Here is a 19,061-nt window from a genome sequence, read left to right as displayed (position 1 = left end):
CACACAGACGCCGTTCACTCCGCAGACGCCGCTCTCGTACCACATGACTTCTGAGTCCAGGCTTCCTGTGTCCGAATCAACTGAGGTTTCTTCCTCTTCTCCTTTGTCTCGCTCTCCACCGCTGTTCGGCTCTCACTGCAGCTCTCCATTACAGCTTGACCTGCTGCAGCTGGAGGACAAAGTGGATTCGCACAGTACAGCACCACTATCAGGATCCAGGGGGAACTGTGTCTCTGCACAGGAGAAAAGCGGCAGCGTGGCCGACATGAAGCAGGTCAGAAAGGCTTATGTGGATGACCTTCAGTGTTCTGTCTTCCCTGTGGTAAATCCTGTGGTGTAAATCTCTGCTCGCTTTCAGCGTGTAATATTATTGTGTTCTGTTCTTGTGCTTTGTTGTAGCCATGTTGTGTTGAAGATGGAGCCCCAAGCGATGCCATGTCATCGTCCAGCGAGCTGATGGACCTGCTGATGCAGGAGGACTCAGGATCGGCCACGTCCGTATCCACAGGCTCCGCCTCCAACGACTGCAACACCTCAAAAAGTGGCACAGGTGAGTGTGCAGTAACTCCCAACGAACTATGTACTGTTATTATTATTATTATCATCAATGAATTACCCATAATCCTCTTGTGATTACCTCTACAGGAAGCAGCAAATATTTTGGGAGCGTGGACTCTTCTGAGCACGAGCACAAGCAGAAAAGGAAAGAAGATGGACAAAGTTTTAAGTATGTTCTTCAGGATCCTGTCTGGCTGCTCATGGCCAACACTGATGAGAAGATCATGATGACCTATCAGGTGCCATCACGGTGAGGGACAGTTCAACAATGTCTCATAAAGAAACACAAGAGTAGCTCTGTGTGTGTGTGTGTGTGTGTGTGTGTGTGTGTATGTGTGTGTGTGTGTGTGTGTATGTGTGTGTGTGTGTGTGTGTGTGTGTGTGTGTGTGTGTGTGTGTGTGTGCTATGTGAGACATACAGAACAAACCTAAAAGTTTCATGAATGTGTGTGTGTGTGTGTGTGTGTGTGTGTGTGTGTGTGTGTAGGGACATGGGGAAGGTGTTACGGGAGGATCGAGGCGTTTGCGGCAGCTGCAGAAGAATCAGCCACGTTTCACCTCCGATCAGAGAAGAGAACTTTTTGAGCAACACCCATGGATGAGACGAGGAGGTTTACCTAAAGCCATCAGTGTCAAGGTGTGTGTGTGTGTGTGTGTGTGTGTGTGTGTGTGTGTGTGTGTATATGTGTGTGTGTGTGTGTGTGTGTGTGTGTGTATATATGTGTGTGTGTGTATATGTGTGTGTGTGTGTGTGTGTATATATATGTGTGTGTGTGTGTGTGTGTGTGTGTGTGTATATGTGTGTGTGTGTGTGTATATGTGTGTGTGTGTGTGTGTGTATATATGTGTGTGTGTGTGTGTATGTGTGTGTGTGTGTGTGTGTGTGTGTGTGTGTGTGTGTGAGATATTAGAGGTCGGCTGATAGTGGATTTTATAATATAAAATAAAAACTACATGTAAAATTGTACTTTATTGAACAAGAACTTTATTATAAATAAAACACTGAATTATTTATCTGAATCATTAAAATGTGTTGAATGATATAAATCTGAAAATGTTTATTAATAAATATAATTATATAATTTATAAATCATAAATAATAAATATAATGTAGCGCTCGCCGTGCAGCGTGCAGTCTCACGTAAAAATAAACAGCACATGGCGTCAGTGATTCGCCTCTAGAGGGCGCTCTCGTAATGACGGCTGATCAGAAGGTGGAAAAACTTTCAATATGGATTTTTGCTGATAGTTTTCCGGCGAAAAATCGGTGGTGAATCATCGTTCGACCTCTGTGTGTGTGTGTGTGTGTGTGTGTAGGAGTGTCTGTACTGCGAGGACGAGATCGACGCCATGTTAGAAGACAATCTCCCTGAAATGGAGCTGGGTATTCTGGGAGGTGTGGTGGTACCAGAAGACGGCGTGTCTCACGTACAGGAAGGGGAGCGTCCTGTCTTCAACTGCGTTTCCTAGCAACTACCAAAAAAACATAAAAACGTAGCATGCTTACAGAGAACAGGATCTTCCAACTCACACACACGCACGCACGCACACACACACACACACACACACACACACACACTACACACACACACACATTACACACATTACACACACTGCACATGCTATACATGCCAAATAATCTCACTTTACCTTTAACTTTCGGGAGTGTGTGTGTTTGTGTGTCACTCCTGAAGCTGCAGATCAGATCATTAACGCACACACACACTGTGGTACGAGGAGGATGAATGATGTATCTGTCAGAGTTTCTGTGACGTAAAAACAGAATTAAATGTAATAATTTATGGATGTGAGGAGAAGATGAGGAGGATGTGAGGAGAAGGAGAGGAGATGTTGAGGAGAAGGTGAGGAGGAGGTGAGGAGAAGGTGAGGAGGAGAAGGTGAGGAGGAGCAGGTGAGGAGGAGATGAGGAGAAGGTGAGGAGGAGGAGGTGAGGAGGAGATGGAGAGGAGGATGTGAATAAAACAGTGCAGAGAGAAGAAACCTCATCTGGGTTTATTATTCACACCACAAAACTCCAGGACCAGAAAAAACTCCACTGCAATAAAATTTTGAAACTTGAATTATTTTATTTATATGACTTTATGATGGAAACTTTTTGTTTGCTGCTTTTGTTTTTTCTGGGATTTTGTTTGTGTTTTGTTTTGTTATTTTACTTGTGGATATTTTGGTGTTTATTCTCAGATGGAGGCAGTTGATTTGTCTAAACACTGGTGATGGATTCTGTTTATTTCGGTGTTTCTGAGAGTTTTGTGGGTAAAAGATGAATAATCCCTGCGCTGTTCTGTTCCACTCGCGTGACTGTGATGTTGATTGTTTTTGTTTATTCGGGTTTATTTTTGAGCGACGATCAGAAACTCTCACACTGTGAACTTTTTCCTTTTCATTTATTACTTGAGTCAGAAATGTTTTTTTTACTGTAATAAGTGAAGGTTTGGTTTACGACACAGAATCAGCCAATCGGCTTCTGCCGTCTGTTTCAGTGCTGCTTCTAAACTCACCTTAGACCCAAACGCTTCCCTCAGCGTTTCTCTAACAGAACGTCTGAGTGTTTCATTCCTCTTACATTCCACATTCTCACCGCTGTTATAGCAGCTATAAACCCTCGTTCGCGCTTTATAACATGTAGCATGTTACTGAGAACTGAGGAGTGTGAACTCCTGTCCTGAAGACCCCCGACTGTTACAGAGCACTGACACTGAAGACTCCTTACAAACACAATGTCGCTACGTCAGCGATCAGGCACCTTTAAATCTGCGGGTTTATTATCCGCACTGAACGATTTGTTGCTATAGAAACGATAACGTATCAGAATCCACAGCTTCTGACCAATCAGGATCTAAGTATGAGACAAACAGTTATAACAACATGCTAGCTTAGCTAGCAAAAGTTTATCACTAAGCGACAGTATTGTCATGGCAACTAGTGACAGCAGTGTCATTTCGTCTGTATGAATTTGTCCAGTGTGATCTGTTTAGCTGTAGCTGTACGCTGGTACAAATCCACGTGTCAGAGTGTGTGTTATAGTATAACGTTTCAGTGATACATCTGATCCATGATCAGGAGGGAAGTAAAGAAGGGAATTGGACAAACGAGTGTTAAAGACAGCACTAAAACGAGGGCATGAAAAGGTACAGAATAAACACTGAGGTTTAAATGGACCAAACACTCATTTTTCTGTGTCTTTGTGTCTTCATGACTGTTTCATGTCTCTGTGCTCACTGAGACTCTTACTCTTACACCTTTTATTTTCACTCTGGAATTCTGTTACAGTTTGTTTTATATAAAATGGATATTAATGTGAATAAAAACCCTCACTCTCTCTGTCTTTACTGTCTAAACCCGAGACCCAGTTACACCGCTGACAGCAGCGCCGCATTCCTGCACGGCCGTGCTCAATTCAATACTTTATATACTAAATATCTACTGGTCTGCTTAAAACATGTTTCATTATTGAAGTCAATCTTTTGTTTCAAAGAATGAAAAGATTTAATATAATGCTCATTAATTGATTCGCGAGGGGGCGTGGCCTATTCAGTAGTGTAAAATGTGAAGTGTTGTTACTCCGAGTGGCCGCTAGGAGGCGGAGAGATCCGCACTGTAGAATTAATATTTTAAAAAATTATCGTTTTTATTCATCACCATAAATGTGAAATCATAATTATTTAAATATCATAAACATCATAAATAGTGTTCAGGGAATAAACTTGTATTTATACAATCAAATAAGATCCATTTCTCAAAATACTGTTACTCATAAAAATCTGATCTGATTTTATTTTCAATCATTCTCTTTATATTATTTTAAGATCAGTGTCTCACTACTTTATTACCATGTTACTCAACATGAATATCATATTTTATGCAGATTAAAGTATCGAGGGTTTTTAAATTATATCAATATTACACACTGACCTTAAAGATATTTTCAGCTGTAAGTATTAGAATATTTTACATTTTTTCAGAGACCACGAATTCCCTGATTCTCTGCTCAGTGGTTTTATAGGCTGTATGGTTTTATTTATTTTTATACTGTTATTAAACTGCATGCACTGCTTTTGAAATATTTTAAATAACTATTTTGAAGTTTGATGTCGAGAAATGACTGAATTTTGAAATTAAGTCTTTTAGAAATGCTGTGTTTATGAGATTAAAAATCTAATTTGAAATGTTTCTAAATGAATACTTATTTTAGTAAAAATATATCACTGCTGCTCTGCTTCTTTTAAAAGCTGTTTACTTATTGCAGTTTAATCAAATAACTTTAATGTTCATTTTCCAGAGAACTTTTCCTGTCCTGCCACGGTTTGGCTCTGCATTACTGTTTGTTGTCCACCAGATGTCACTATTGTTCCCCAAGTTGTTCTTCCCCTGATTGCTAGTTAATTATCGCCATCTGTTTTTATATGAATGTGTGTATTTAGGTTGCGGCAATTTGGGGGTTCAGTATTTGGATGGCCAGCACTTTGTGTGTTTTATTCCACTGTGTTCTATTCCATTTTTTTGCTTTTCTATCTCTTTCTTTTTTGTTGATTATTTTTATATAATATATTTACATTGGTTTGTTGTTGTTTTTACCTTATTGTGATTTTCGCTGCTTTATTGCCTTCACACCAACGTCCTTGGGGGAGAAACAAAATGAGACAACAATGTTGACATCTAGTGGACAAAAGAACAGTACAGACAAGTACAAAGAGTCCGATTTCTCTCAGAACACAAATCCTGACAGTGTGAGTTTGACCTCCTGATTTTTTATTTTAATTTTTTTTAAAGAATGATCTGCTCCTTAAATCAGACCTCACTAGAGCTCTTCATCTGCCTTGATCACAAAAAACATCCATTGCAGTCCAATCCAATAACTTCCATGTCCAAGCACGTGAGCTGTGCAGCTAGAGCAAGCTAAGTTAAAAGATGTGGAAGGCCAAAGGTGTCAAACACAAGCTGTTCTTTTAAGATAAAATATACCTTTATTCTTCACACAGTGAAATTTCTTTTACTGCAGCAGTCACCAACAGCAAGTAGACCTGTGCCCAGTCAAACCCAAGCCCAAGACCAAGCTCTCACAGATCGAGCTTTTACAGATCGAGTTCTTATTAAGCTTTCACAGACTGAGGTCTCACAGACTGAGGTCTCACAGACTGAGGTCTCACAGTTCGAGCTTTTACAGATCGAGTTCTCCTAACAAGTGGAATGAAGATGAAATCCAGAAATAGGAAAAACCCCACTCAGAGATACACATGAACTTTGAGAATAAAAGCTGTACACAGAAGGTTATAAATAAACACTAGTTTGCTGTGCACTCAGTGGATTCAGGACGGATTTAACTACAACATTCAAAGTGTTTTTTACACAAAGATTTTAGGTTTTTATTTTCACCACCTGTTTGTGTGTTTTTAAAGCGTAGATTAAAACTGTGATAAGTGTGTTCTAAAGATGCAAAGTGAAGGTGTGGTTTTTAACCATTATAACATTTCCATATGACTTCCTGTTCAAAACATTCGCTGTTGTTTATTTCACTCTCCTGCGTCACTAATACAATTATAACCATAAGATAATAACAAGCTTTTAAACCCTGCATTCAGTGTTTCATTCCAACATTTATACTAATATTAAAAGTTAAAAAAGAAAGAATAGATGCTTTTAAAATTGAGTTATATTTTATTTTAAAATAAATCCTTGTCACATATATTGGTGGATAATTATCTGATAAAAAATAATATAAAATGAAATTATAAAGGCTAAAACATGTATTTGAATAAACGCAGTTTTTGTTTAATTTGCATGTCAGCATCATGTGATGATGTGGATGTTAAAGGGGTTTGATGTGAACATCTGGACATTCAGCAGCGAGCACTTCATCAGGTGGGACTTCATTATTATCATTCTGATTATTATGATGGAAATGTTTTGTTTGAAACTGATGTAACTGAAACACACAGGGCCTCAGAACCTCAGCAGTGGCATCATGATGGCACTCGTGTTCCTGTTCCTCCTGCTCTCAGGTACACTTTGAGTTCTGATCATTACTGCGTACTGTTTTAATGTTAAGGTACAGTTTACTGAATGTGTGTGACAGATCAATAATTTCCTGCATTTTCATAACCATTCAAACCTCATCATCTATTGTATTAATGTGATTCAGTGAAAACGCACACATTTTATTTAGTGCTTTTTACCCAGAATTCCATGGGAGACAGTGAGCAGGGTTTGGTTAATGAAGTTAATTCAGTGTGGTAGTGATGGTGGTAAAGCAAAGAATTCTGGCTTTCAGATCAGAGCTGAAACTGTGCAATGTTTTCCATTTAAAACCTTTAGACGTACAGACACGTTCTCAGAAAGAACCTTCTGGAACTTTAGTCGTCTCTTTTTATTTATTTTGGGAAAGTGCACAGGGTTTAGCTGTAATTAGGAACACTGAAGTTTGGTTCCTTTATTTCTGAGTGTCTACCTGAGGAGCTGTAGCACAAAACACTCGGTAAAATCAAGTCCAGGAAAGTGTAGATAAATAAAAGTGATTCTGTTTGGTGTCAGGAGAAGAAACAGAAGGTGAAGGAACTGCTGTTTAGAGAATCATGGAGTTTATAAATGTGAGGAAAGTGGGGTACGAGTTTGTGATGAATGTACATCACCTAAATTTAGCAAATCTGATGACAATGTAAATGACACAAATCTGACAGATTAATTTATAATTTATTTCAGAATCAGAATCAGAAATAGCTTTATTAGGTCAGGAGCTTCCAGTGCAGGAGAAGTGCAGAAGTACAGACATAATGTAACAGAATAGTAAACACTTAAATACTGCAGAATATACAGAGTAAAAATATTGTTAAATAAATGTACAGATTATATTTACAAGTGTTGAGTTTACAAATGGACCATTTGGATTCTATGTGAATTTCAGCATTTTGTTATTAAATCTCACTGAATATGACAGATGAAGATACTGAGGGAGTTTTGATCACATACAGAGCTTTTAAATCTGATCATTAAGTATTAGAGTTGATTTTTACACAACTTTCACTCAGTGTTAAACTTTTTAAAGCCTCAGTTGGTTTACTGTAAATCAGTTTTATATTTAATATGTTTTGTTGTTTCCTGCATAATTGATTAAAGTTTTTACTTTGCTGATAAACTCTCTCGTTATCTGATTCGGTTAGAAGATGATACTCGTTGCTGTAAATCATCCTGAACAAGAAATAAGTGACATTTTATACACTGCAACAAAACAGAAACAGTCACAGTGCAGGAAAAAGACGAGTTTTTAGAAAGAGCAAGTATATTATAAAAAAAGGAAAGTGATGAAACCCCCATGTGTGCAGGCAGAGGGCGATGTAGATCTTCTTCCTATGATAGTGTAACCCAATGAGAACCTGTAGTTACGTCATGCATGAAGAAATTTGATCTTCAATTTTAGATTAGATTGTGTAGATTAGATCTTCATGTAAATGAAAGATGGAGTCTTTCATTTGCTGAAACCTGCACCTGTAGATCTTTAGTGTAACAATGGAAAATAAGACAATGTTTTACACACAGTTTTATTCAGAAGGAACAAATATATGGAAAAAGCAGTGAGCCTAAATCAGAACCTTGGGAACAACAAAATTTACCTTAGTAAATATAGAGAAGTCACAATTTATATTTACAAACTTGAGCTCTGTCCTGGGAGACATGCTGGATAAATGCCATAGTTTACATGACTATATTTTGATTTACTCCTCATCCATGTTTGACCATGAAGAACATGTACACCAGTAATTCTACTGCTGCGCTATCAGAGCCTTTAGTTCATCTCCTTATCCTCCCTTCTGCTCTCCCCTTAAAACATTCTGACCCTCCAAGCTTTTTTGCTGTTGAAGACGCCTCCGAGACTCTGAAGAACCATGTTGTCTCTGCATTTTGGGGTTTGGCCCCAAATTACACCATGTAGCATTTGTTAAAAGGTTTCTAGCTGAGTTTATTAGATGCTAACTGCATTTAAGATGCTCTCAGACTTGGTGTTCGTTATGAGAATTGAGAATGCAGCAGAGGGGGAAGTGAAAAGGATAATTAATGATGAGGACATTTAATTTATGAGGTTTAGTTTGTTAATTATTTAAGTGATGGAGAGTGTGTTAGAGAAGTGAAGAAAAGAGTGCAGGCAGGGTGGAGTGGGTGGAGAAGAGTGATAGCCGGAGTGATTTGTGATAGAAGAGTATCTGTGAGAGTGAAAGGAAAGTTTATAGGACTGTGGTGAGACCTGAGATGTTGTATGGATTAGAGACAGTGGCATTGAGTAAAAGACAGGAGGTGGAGCTGGAGGTAGCAGAGCTGAAGATGTTGAGATGTTCGTTGGGAGTGACGACGATGGACAGGATTAGAAATGAGTTTATTAGAGGGACAGCGCATGTAGGACGTTTTGGAGACAAGGTGAGGGAGGTGAGATTGAGGTGGTTTGGACATGTGCAGAGGAGGGACATGGGGTATATCAGTAGGAGAATGCTGAGGATGGAGACACCAGGAAGGAGGAAAAGAGGAAGACCAAGGAGGAGGTTTATGGATGTGGAGAGGACATGCAGGTAGTTGGTGTGAAAGAGGCAGATGTAGAGGACCGGGGGGTATGGAGACGCATGATCCAATGTGGAGACTCCTAAAAGAAGTGAGCCAAAAAGAAAAAAGAAAAAGAGCAGCCAAAAGAAGAAGAAGAAGTTTGTTAATTATTTATGGTCCCTTAATGAGAAGCAGAGTCACATCAGAATAAGTTTATTTTGGTTTAAATTTTCCATCAAATTTTACTGAAAGTCTGCACTTCGACATTTTATTTCATTTTACCAGCTTAGTTAACAAAATCTCTGTAAATGTAAATATGACATGGATTTGGGTTTAAGAACACCACTAACCACACCTTCAACAAAAGCTCCAACAGAGAAACCACTACCCACATTTTTATGTTACACACACTGTTTAGAAGAAATAAAAATAAAAGAATACTTACGTATAAACACCTGCAGACGAGACACTCATTCCTCAAGAGCTGAAATCCTCAACGTCCCAAACAAGAAAATCATCCCAGAGCAGATTTTACAGTGAAGCATTTTATTAATGAAACACTGCAGAATATACATGTGGTCTTTATTCCTTATGTATTTAGTTCCCAAACAGATTATATTTTTCATTGACTTACACTTTTTTTTTTGTCAAGAATAATGAAGAGTGTAGGAGCCTGAGTTCATGTGCAGAGTCTCAACATAGTTTCAGCTCAGTAACAAACTAAACACTTTCACCCAAGCAGGAGATAAATTTACTCTCAGTCTGAATGTAAAGCAGCACATATCCAACCATCCACACCACATCTCCTCCTGTTATCTCTGTCCTGATACATTAACAGGAGAATTTTCTTCCACAGCTTTTTCTCCTCCAGTCCACACCCGCTTCTTTACATTCCATCTCATTTCTGATTCCATTAATCAGACTGCGGCTCGAGCAGCTTGTAGAGAAAATCACATCGATCTCATCACTGTGTACTCTGATGAAGACAACACTGAGCTGTATAAAATAATGCGTGATGGGGGAAGGATTGGTCTCATTCGTGGTCAGTTCAGTGAGAAATGGTCTAATGGTGATCCTGTAACATTCAGAAGTCTGGCAGGTGTTTGTGGAACATCGACCTGCTGTGCTGCTCTGAAGCCTGATGGTTCATGGGAAAGTCTTCAGTGCACAGGGACAAGATATTTCATGTGTTATAAAGAAGGTAACTTTAACAAATCTCAATAAAAATTCAAAACCACTTTCACCTCTAAAATCTCTGATCAATTACAATCTGTATTTTCACATCTAAAGGCGACACTGAAACCCGTCAGAATTATCATCTAATCCTTGAGAATAAGACCTGGTATGAAGCTCAGCGTTACTGCAGGAGTAAATACACCGACCTGGTCAGCATCAGAGATCAGCAACAGAATGAAGAGGTGAAGATGAAAGGGTTAAACAGTAACACACTCTTCTGGATCGGTCTGCTGCGTGATGACTGGCAGTGGACTGATGGAGGAAACTCCACCTATAGAAACTGGATGAGTGGTTTTCCTCAATCATCATCATCAGGTGACTGTGTATTACTGGGGTCTGGAGGACAATGGCATTCAGTGCCATGCAGTAATAAATATCACTTCACTCTGTGCGACAGTAAGTGATGTTTTTCCAAACAGTACATTTCTCTCAGCAGTCTTGTGTATTTACACTAGAACACAGCTGGTGTGAGTCTCTGTCTCTGATATCACTCTAAATCCTCCTCCTCCTTCTGGGGTTTTGTGTGTCCATCAGCTTCCACCATCCATGTGAGTGATGTGGCTATGAGCTGGGAGAAAGCTCTGGATTACTGTTTCATTTTAATGTAAAACATTTGAATAAACATTTAGAATCATTAAAAGCTGTAAGAGAAGCAGGAAGGCTGCAGTAGTGATGGGACTCGTCTATTATCTTTAAGAACAGAATTATGGATTTTGATATACTGCAGGTTTTTTTCACTTTTCAGAGTTTTAATAAATTAGTTTTAATTCTAATTCTTGTGTTTCTTTGGGTTCAATGGTGTAGTGCAGTAAAAAATCATGATTACTGATGAATTATAAACATTCTGTTTTATCTGAACACGACCTGCATCAGCTACTATAGGAACCAATCCAAATCCCCAAAATACCAATAAGAATGAAGATACTGCTTCAAACCTGCTAAAGAATATCTTCTTCCTGACAGAAATAATATTTAAACTCTGGACATTAACAGAAAATCAGCTATTTAAGGGAACTTCAGATCATTTCCTGTTTTCTAAACCATGATGGAGTGAAACTACAAAACCCAACATTCATCTCACAAATACATTCACCATCATTCATCCTTTAATCAACCAATCAGGGTCTCTGTGTGAGACACATCACTCTGATTATAAAACAGAAAGAACTTCACTAAATGCAAAAAGTCAGAATGAGCTTCACACGGGTTGGAGAAGTGTCTCTAACCTGCAGCAATGTTTACATAGAGTTTCCACAAGACTGCTCTGGGGGGAGGTGAAAGCTTAGTGGTTAAGGCTTTGGACTTTGGATCTGAAGGCCATGAGTTCAAATCCTACCCACAGCAGTCTGCCATCTCTGGGCCCCTGAGCAGGGCCCTTAACCCTATAAGTGCTCAGTTGTATGAATGTGTTAAATGTAAGTTGCTCTGGATAGAGGCATCTGCCAAATGCTGAAAATATATTCATTATATAATAATTACAATAATTTATGTTCAACATTTAAGATTTTTATTTAGGTTTAAATCTTTAAGGTGCATTTTTGTCCTTTTTGTATAAACCATTCAGTGGATTTTTCCTTTTAACTGTTTCCATGCAGTAAACTGATCTACATTAATACAGATTACAGCTTCATCCACACCACATCTCCTCCTGTTATCTCTGTCCTGATACATTAACAGGAGAAATTTCTTCCACAGCTTTTTCTCCTCCAGTCCACAGACGCTCCACAACATTCTATCTCATTTCTGGGTACATGAATGAGACTGTGGGTCGAGCAGCTTGTAGAGAAAATCACATCGATCTCGTCACTGTGCACTCTGATGGAGACAACTCTGATCTGTATAAAATCATACGGAAGGCTGATTCTGGTTCTAGATCTGGAAGGATTGGTCTCATTCGTGGTCAGTTCAGTGAGAAATGGTCTAATGGTGATCCTGTAACATTCAGAAGTCTGGCAGGTGTTTGTGGAACATCGACCTGCTGTGCTGCTATGAAGCCTGATGGTTCATGGGAAAGTCTTCAGTGCACAAAGACAAGATATTTCATGTGTTATAAAGAAGGTAACTTCTGACTTAAACACATTATTTTATATATAATCATATACATTATTATTATTTATCATTTTCACAATCTTTTAGGATAAATATCATTTGTCAGTGTAAAAACAAAAAACAAGAGCTCAGTTTCTGGCAAATTTATATTTGATTTCTTTCCCTCTATAGATGTTTCTTCACAGATTCCTAATTATCATCTAATCCTTGAGAATAAGACCTGGTATGAAGCTCAGCGTTACTGCAGGAGTAAATACACCGACCTGGTCAGCATCAGAGATCAGCAACAGAATGAAGAGGTGAAGATGAAAGGGTTAAACAGTAACACACTCTTCTGGATCGGTCTGCTGCGTGATGACTGGCAGTGGACTGATGGAGGAAACTCCACCTATAGAAACTGGGCGAGTGGTTTTCCTCAATCATCATCATCAGGTGACTGTGTATCACTGGGGTTTGGAGGACAATGGTATTCAGTGCCATGCAGTAATAATTTTCAATACACTCTGTGCGACAGTAAGTGATGTTTTTCCAAACAGTACATTTCTCTCAGCAGTCTTGTGTATTTACACTAGAACACAGCTGGTGTGAGTCTCTGTCTCTGATATCACTCTAAATCCTCCTCCTCCTCCTTCTTGGGTTTTGTGTGTCCATCAGCTTCCACCATCCATGTGAGTGATGTGGCTATGAGCTGGGAGAAAGCTCTGGATTACTGTCAGCACGGGAACAGGGCTGGAATTCTCAACATTGATTCTGAAGCTGAACAGAAGGAGTTGGAGTCTGAGCTCAGGAGGAGGCGTGTCCCCGCAGGGCCTCTGTGGGTGGGGCTTGGACCGAAGCGTCTCTCTGAGCTGAAGGTGTCGTCCGGTCCACTGACCTGCGAGGACGTGAAGAGACAGACAGAATCTCCACCGTCTCGCTGTCCTGCTGACACACACACAGCAGGAGCAGAACCTGAGTATGTGATGGACTCGACTGAACTTCGGGTCGCGTGTAGACTGAAGTAAACAGGTGTTTTTTCTCAGTGAGTGTACCAGCAGTGTGCAGGACGTGTTCACACTGTACACATCAATTCACATTCACTATAATAATCTTAATGTCTTTAGTATGTCCTTCATACAATTCATACAAATACATTTAAATCTGGTTCATGTTTTTCCACAAATTCTTGTTAATTATAAAGTTTATGAAAGTTTCTGTTCTCTTTAATCAACAAACATAAAAAAAAACATCATTTTATTAATTTCTATCAATATATTTTGTTGTTTTTCATTTGAAGCAGGTGTTTTTACATTTAATGATCTGATTGGAATAATCATAATAATTGGATAATAATAATAATAATAATAATAATAATAATAATAATAATAATAATAATAATAATAATAGGATTTGGGGTTTAGTAGCTTAATAAACACTAATGTTGATCTTTTATATTCTTAAAATGTAACCTGATTTTTTTTTCATTAATAAAGTTTCATTTCTTTTCTTTAATGTGTTTATTTCTTAATGAGTCTCTGGAAGTTTGTTTATTTTATTATTTTATCTTCTCTGTTAAAAAGTTTGTTGATTCTGCATGAAGGAGAATAAATGTATCAGTGGATATGAATAAGTTTATTCTGACAATTTCCTCAGAGATTTTATTGCATTTAGGTGTTTTTTTCTTTTCTCTTAGTAGTAAGAACTCGTTTTAAATCTAATTTTTGGGTATTTTTTCAACTGTGTGTCGTGCAAAAAAAAGACACGATTAAAAAACTGAATATTTATTACAGATTCTAACTGTTTATTACACATTATAACTGTTTATTACACATTCTAACTGTTTATTACACATTATAACTGTTTATTACACAGTATAACTGTTTATTACACAGTATAACTGTTTATTACAGATTCTAACTGTTTATTACACAGTATAACTGTATTACACAGTATAACTGTTTATTACACATTATAACTGTTTATTACACAGTATAACTGTTTATTACAGATTCTAACTGTTTATTACACAGTATAACTGTTTATTACACAGTATAACTGTTTATTACAGATTCTAACTGTTTATTACACATTATAACTGTTTATTACACAGTATAACTGTTTATTACACAGTATAACTGTTTATTACAGATTCTAACTGTTTATTACACATTATAACTGTTTATTACACAGTATAACTGTTTATTACAGATTCTAACTGTTTATTACACATTATAACTGTTTATTACACAGTATAACTGTTTATTACAGATTCTAACTGTTTATTACACAGTATAACTGTTTATTACACAGTATAACTGTTTATTACAGATTCTAACTGTTTATTACACATTATAACTGTTTATTACACAGTATAACTGTTTATTACAGATTCTAACTGTTTATTACACATTATAACTGTTTATTACACAGTATAACTGTTTATTACAGATTCTAACTGTTTATTACACATTATAACTGTTTATTACACAGTATAACTGTTTATTACACATTATAACTGTTTATTACAGATTCTAACTGTTTATTACACATTCTAACTGTTTATTACACATTATAACTGTTTATTACACAGTATAACTGTTTATTACAGATTCTAACTGTTTATTACAGATTCTAACTGTTTATTACACAGTATAACTGTATTACACAGTATAACTGTTTATTACACATTATAACTGTTTATTACACAGTATAACTGTTTATTACAGATTCTAACTGTTTATTACACAGTATAACTGTTTATTACACAGTATAACTGTTTATTACAGATTCTAACTGTTTATTACACATTATAACTGTTTATTACACAGTATAACTGTTTATTACAGATTCTAACTGTTTATTACACATTATAACTGTTTATTACACAGTATAACTGTTTATTACACAGTATAACTGTTTATTACAGATTCTAACTGTTTATTACACATTATAACTGTTTATTACACAGTATAACTGTTTATTACAGATTCTAACTGTTTATTACACATTATAACTGTTTATTACACAGTATAACTGTTTATTACAGATTCTAACTGTTTATTACACAGTATAACTGTTTATTACACAGTATAACTGTTTATTACAGATTCTAACTGTTTATTACACATTATAACTGTTTATTACACAGTATAACTGTTTATTACAGATTCTAACTGTTTATTACACATTATAACTGTTTATTACACAGTATAACTGTTTATTACAGATTCTAACTGTTTATTACACATTCTAACTGTTTATTACACATTATAACTGTTTATTACACAGTATAACTGTTTATTACAGATTCTAACTGTTTATTACAGATTCTAACTGTTTATTACACAGTATAACTGTTTATTACAGATTATAACTGTTTATTACACATTATAACTGTTTATTACACAGTATAACTGTTTATTACAGATTCTAACTGTTTATTACACAGTATAACTGTTTATTACACAGTATAACTGTTTATTACAGATTCTAACTGTTTATTACACATTATAACTGTTTATTACACAGTATAACTGTTTATTACAGATTCTAACTGTTTATTACACATTATAACTGTTTATTACACAGTATAACTGTTTATTACACAGTATAACTGTTTATTACAGATTCTAACTGTTTATTACACATTATAACTGTTTATTACACAGTATAACTGTTTATTACAGATTCTAACTGTTTATTACACATTATAACTGTTTATTACACAGTATAACTGTTTATTACAGATTCTAACTGTTTATTACACAGTATAACTGTTTATTACACAGTATAACTGTTTATTACAGATTCTAACTGTTTATTACACATTATAACTGTTTATTACACAGTATAACTGTTTATTACAGATTCTAACTGTTTATTACACATTATAACTGTTTATTACACAGTATAACTGTTTATTACAGATTCTAACTGTTTATTACACATTCTAACTGTTTATTACACATTATAACTGTTTATTACACAGTATAACTGTTTATTACAGATTCTAACTGTTTATTACAGATTCTAACTGTTTATTACACAGTATAACTGTATTACACAGTATAACTGTTTATTACACATTATAACTGTTTATTACACAGTATAACTGTTTATTACAGATTCTAACTGTTTATTACACAGTATAACTGTTTATTACACAGTATAACTGTTTATTACAGATTCTAACTGTTTATTACACATTATAACTGTTTATTACACAGTATAACTGTTTATTACAGATTCTAACTGTTTATTACACATTATAACTGTTTATTACAGATTCTAACTGTTTATTACACATTCTAACTGTTTATTACACATTATAACTGTTTATTACACAGTATAACTGTTTATTACACAGTATAACTGTTTATTACAGATTCTAACTGTTTATTACACATTATAACTGTTTATTACACAGTATAACTGTTTATTACAGATTCTAACTGTTTATTACACATTATAACTGTTTATTACACAGTATAACTGTTTATTACAGATTGTAACTGTTTATTACACAGTATAACTGTTTATTACACAGTATAACTGTTTATTACAGATTCTAACTGTTTATTACACATTATAACTGTTTATTACACAGTATAACTGTTTATTACAGATTCTAACTGTTTATTACACATTATAACTGTTTATTACACAGTATAACTGTTTATTACACATTATAACTGTTTATTACACAGTATAACTGTTTATTACAGATTCTAACTGTTTATTACAGATTCTAACTGTTTATTACACAGTATAACTGTTTATTACACATTATAACTGTTTATTACACAGTATAACTGTTTATTACACAGTATAACTGTTTATTACACATTATAACTGTTTATTACAGATTCTAACTGTTTATTACACATTATAACTGTTTATTACACAGTATAACTGTTTATTACACATTATAACTGTTTATTACACAGTATAACTGTTTATTACACATTATAACTGTTTATTACACATTATAACTGTTTATTACACAGTATAACTGTTTATTACACAGTATAACTGTTTATTACAGATTCTAACTGTTTATTACAGATTCTAACTGTTTATTACACAGTATAACTGTTTATTACACATTATAACTGTTTATTACACATTATAACTGTTTATTACAGATTCTAACTGTTTATTACACATTATAACTGTTTATTACACAGTATAACTGTTTATTACACATTATAACTGTTTATTACACAGTATAACTGTTTATTACAGATTCTAACTGTTTATTACAGATTCTAACTGTTTATTACACATTATAACTGTTTATTACACAGTATAACTGTTTATTACAGATTCTAACTGTTTATTACATTATAACTGTTTATTACACATTATAACTGTTTATTACACAGTATAACTGTTTATTACAGATTATAACTGTTTATTACAGTATAACTGTTTATTACATTATAACTGTTTATTACACAGTATAACTGTTTATTACAGATTCTAACTGTTTATTACAGATTCTAACTGTTTATTACACATTATAACTGTTTATTACACAGTATAACTGTTTATTACAGATTCTAACTGTTTATTACACATTATAACTGTTTATTACACAGTATAACTGTTTATTACAGATTCTAACTGTTTATTACACATTATAACTGTTTATTACACAGTATAACTGTTTATTACAGATTCTAACTGTTTATTACAGATTCTAACTGTTTATTACACAGTATAACTGTTTATTACACATTATAACTGTTTATTACAGATTCTAACTGTTTATTACACATTATAACTGTTTATTACACATTATAACTGTTTATTACAGATTCTAACTGTTTATTACAGATTCTAACTGTTTATTACACAGTATAACTGTTTATTACACAGTATAACTGTTTATTACACAGTATAACTGTTTATTACACATTATAACTGTTAGCTGCACTCACTATTATCATAACCAATAAAAAAGCTCATTATTAAATACTAATTCAGACCTGCATCACATTTTCACCTTCATTCCATAAATAATGTTTTTTTTACGCAGGACTTTAACAGACTCTGGCATTAAAGTATTTTATTACTACAGTCTATAAAACTCATCTATAAATAAATCTCTCACCTGATTATTACTGCTTCCGGTTCAATAAGGACAAAATCTTTAGCTTCATATTTCAGTTCTAAATGATAAAAACCTTTATAAAACAGGTTTAAGTTGTCGCTTTTCTACAAAATGAACCAGTCACAGTGTTTCCTGGATCTACAGCAGGAGAGAAACACAAGTGTGATTTGTTTTCATTATTCACCAGTGATCACGAGTTTCTCCGGAAGTCACACCTGCGAGCTTCAGACACCGTAAAGTGTATTTACTATACACATGATCTCATGACCGCAAGTTGCTTTAATTTATGTGTGTGTGTGTGTGTGTGTGTGTGTGTGTGTGTGTGTGTGTGTGTGTGTGTGTGTACGTGTGTGTTTGTGTGTGTATATGTCTGTGTGTGTGTGTACGTGTGTGTTTGTGTGTGTGTGTGTGTGTATATGTCTATGTGTGTGTGTGTGTGTATATGTCTGTGTGTGTGTGTGTGTGTGTGTACGTGTGTGTTTGTGTGTGTGTATATGTCTGTGTGTGTGTGTGTATATGTCTGTGTGTGTGTCTGTGTGTGTGTATATGTCTGTGTGTGTGTGTGTGTATGTCTGTGTGT

General features: G+C 35.2%; 2 protein-coding genes across 5 annotated transcripts in view; both read left to right on the top strand.

Moving 5' to 3' along the window:
- The window catches only part of LOC124403080 (period circadian protein homolog 2-like), a 13,839-nt gene extending 9,935 nt beyond the window's left edge, over positions 1 to 3,904 (top strand). The window contains 6 exon segments of the mRNA XM_046876663.1: positions 1 to 274; positions 400 to 550; positions 646 to 808; positions 1,046 to 1,074; positions 1,077 to 1,195; positions 1,876 to 3,904. The exon segment at positions 1 to 274 is cut by the window's left edge and continues 613 nt beyond it. Coding sequence (XP_046732619.1) covers positions 1 to 274; positions 400 to 550; positions 646 to 808; positions 1,046 to 1,074; positions 1,077 to 1,195; positions 1,876 to 2,028 — 889 coding nt within the window. The 3' untranslated portion in view covers positions 2,029 to 3,904.
- A 980-nt stretch (positions 3,905 to 4,884) lies between these two features.
- LOC124403201 (macrophage mannose receptor 1-like) lies at positions 4,885 to 13,608 on the top strand. Of its 4 annotated transcripts, none has more exons than XM_046876852.1 (6): positions 4,885 to 5,306; positions 6,365 to 6,438; positions 6,516 to 6,578; positions 12,284 to 12,396; positions 12,559 to 12,900; positions 13,042 to 13,608. In XM_046876852.1, exons 1-6 carry the CDS (start codon positions 5,226 to 5,228, stop codon positions 13,389 to 13,391), a joined length of 1,023 nt encoding a protein of 340 aa, XP_046732808.1. In that variant the 5' UTR covers positions 4,885 to 5,225; the 3' UTR covers positions 13,392 to 13,608. The 4 variants fall into 4 exon arrangements, with proteins under 4 accessions (XP_046732808.1, XP_046732807.1, XP_046732806.1 ...); XM_046876851.1 differs by lacking the exons at positions 12,284 to 12,396; positions 12,559 to 12,900 and adding exons at positions 10,191 to 10,303; positions 10,393 to 10,734; XM_046876850.1 differs by lacking the exons at positions 12,284 to 12,396; positions 12,559 to 12,900 and adding exons at positions 9,959 to 10,303; positions 10,393 to 10,734 and having other exon boundaries at positions 5,246 to 5,306.
- The last annotated feature ends 5,453 nt before the right edge of the window (positions 13,609 to 19,061 follow it).

Source organism: Silurus meridionalis, chromosome 20, assembly GCF_014805685.1.
Source record: "Silurus meridionalis isolate SWU-2019-XX chromosome 20, ASM1480568v1, whole genome shotgun sequence".
In the NCBI taxonomy this organism is placed as follows: Eukaryota; Metazoa; Chordata; class Actinopteri; order Siluriformes; family Siluridae; genus Silurus; species Silurus meridionalis.
The sequence above is the reverse complement of the archived record's forward strand: the minus strand, read 5'-3'. Positions and strand labels throughout refer to the sequence as shown.

Coding starts and splice junctions, on each gene's coding strand:
- LOC124403201 (XM_046876850.1), top strand. CDS start 6,542: ATGATGGCACTCGTGTTCCTGTTCCTCCTGCTCTCAG. Junction 10,304..10,392: donor TTTCATGTGTTATAAAGAAG/GTAACTTTAACA, acceptor TCACATCTAAAG/GCGACACTGAAACCCGTCAG. Junction 10,735..13,041: donor TCACTTCACTCTGTGCGACA/GTAAGTGATGTT, acceptor TGTGTCCATCAG/CTTCCACCATCCATGTGAGT.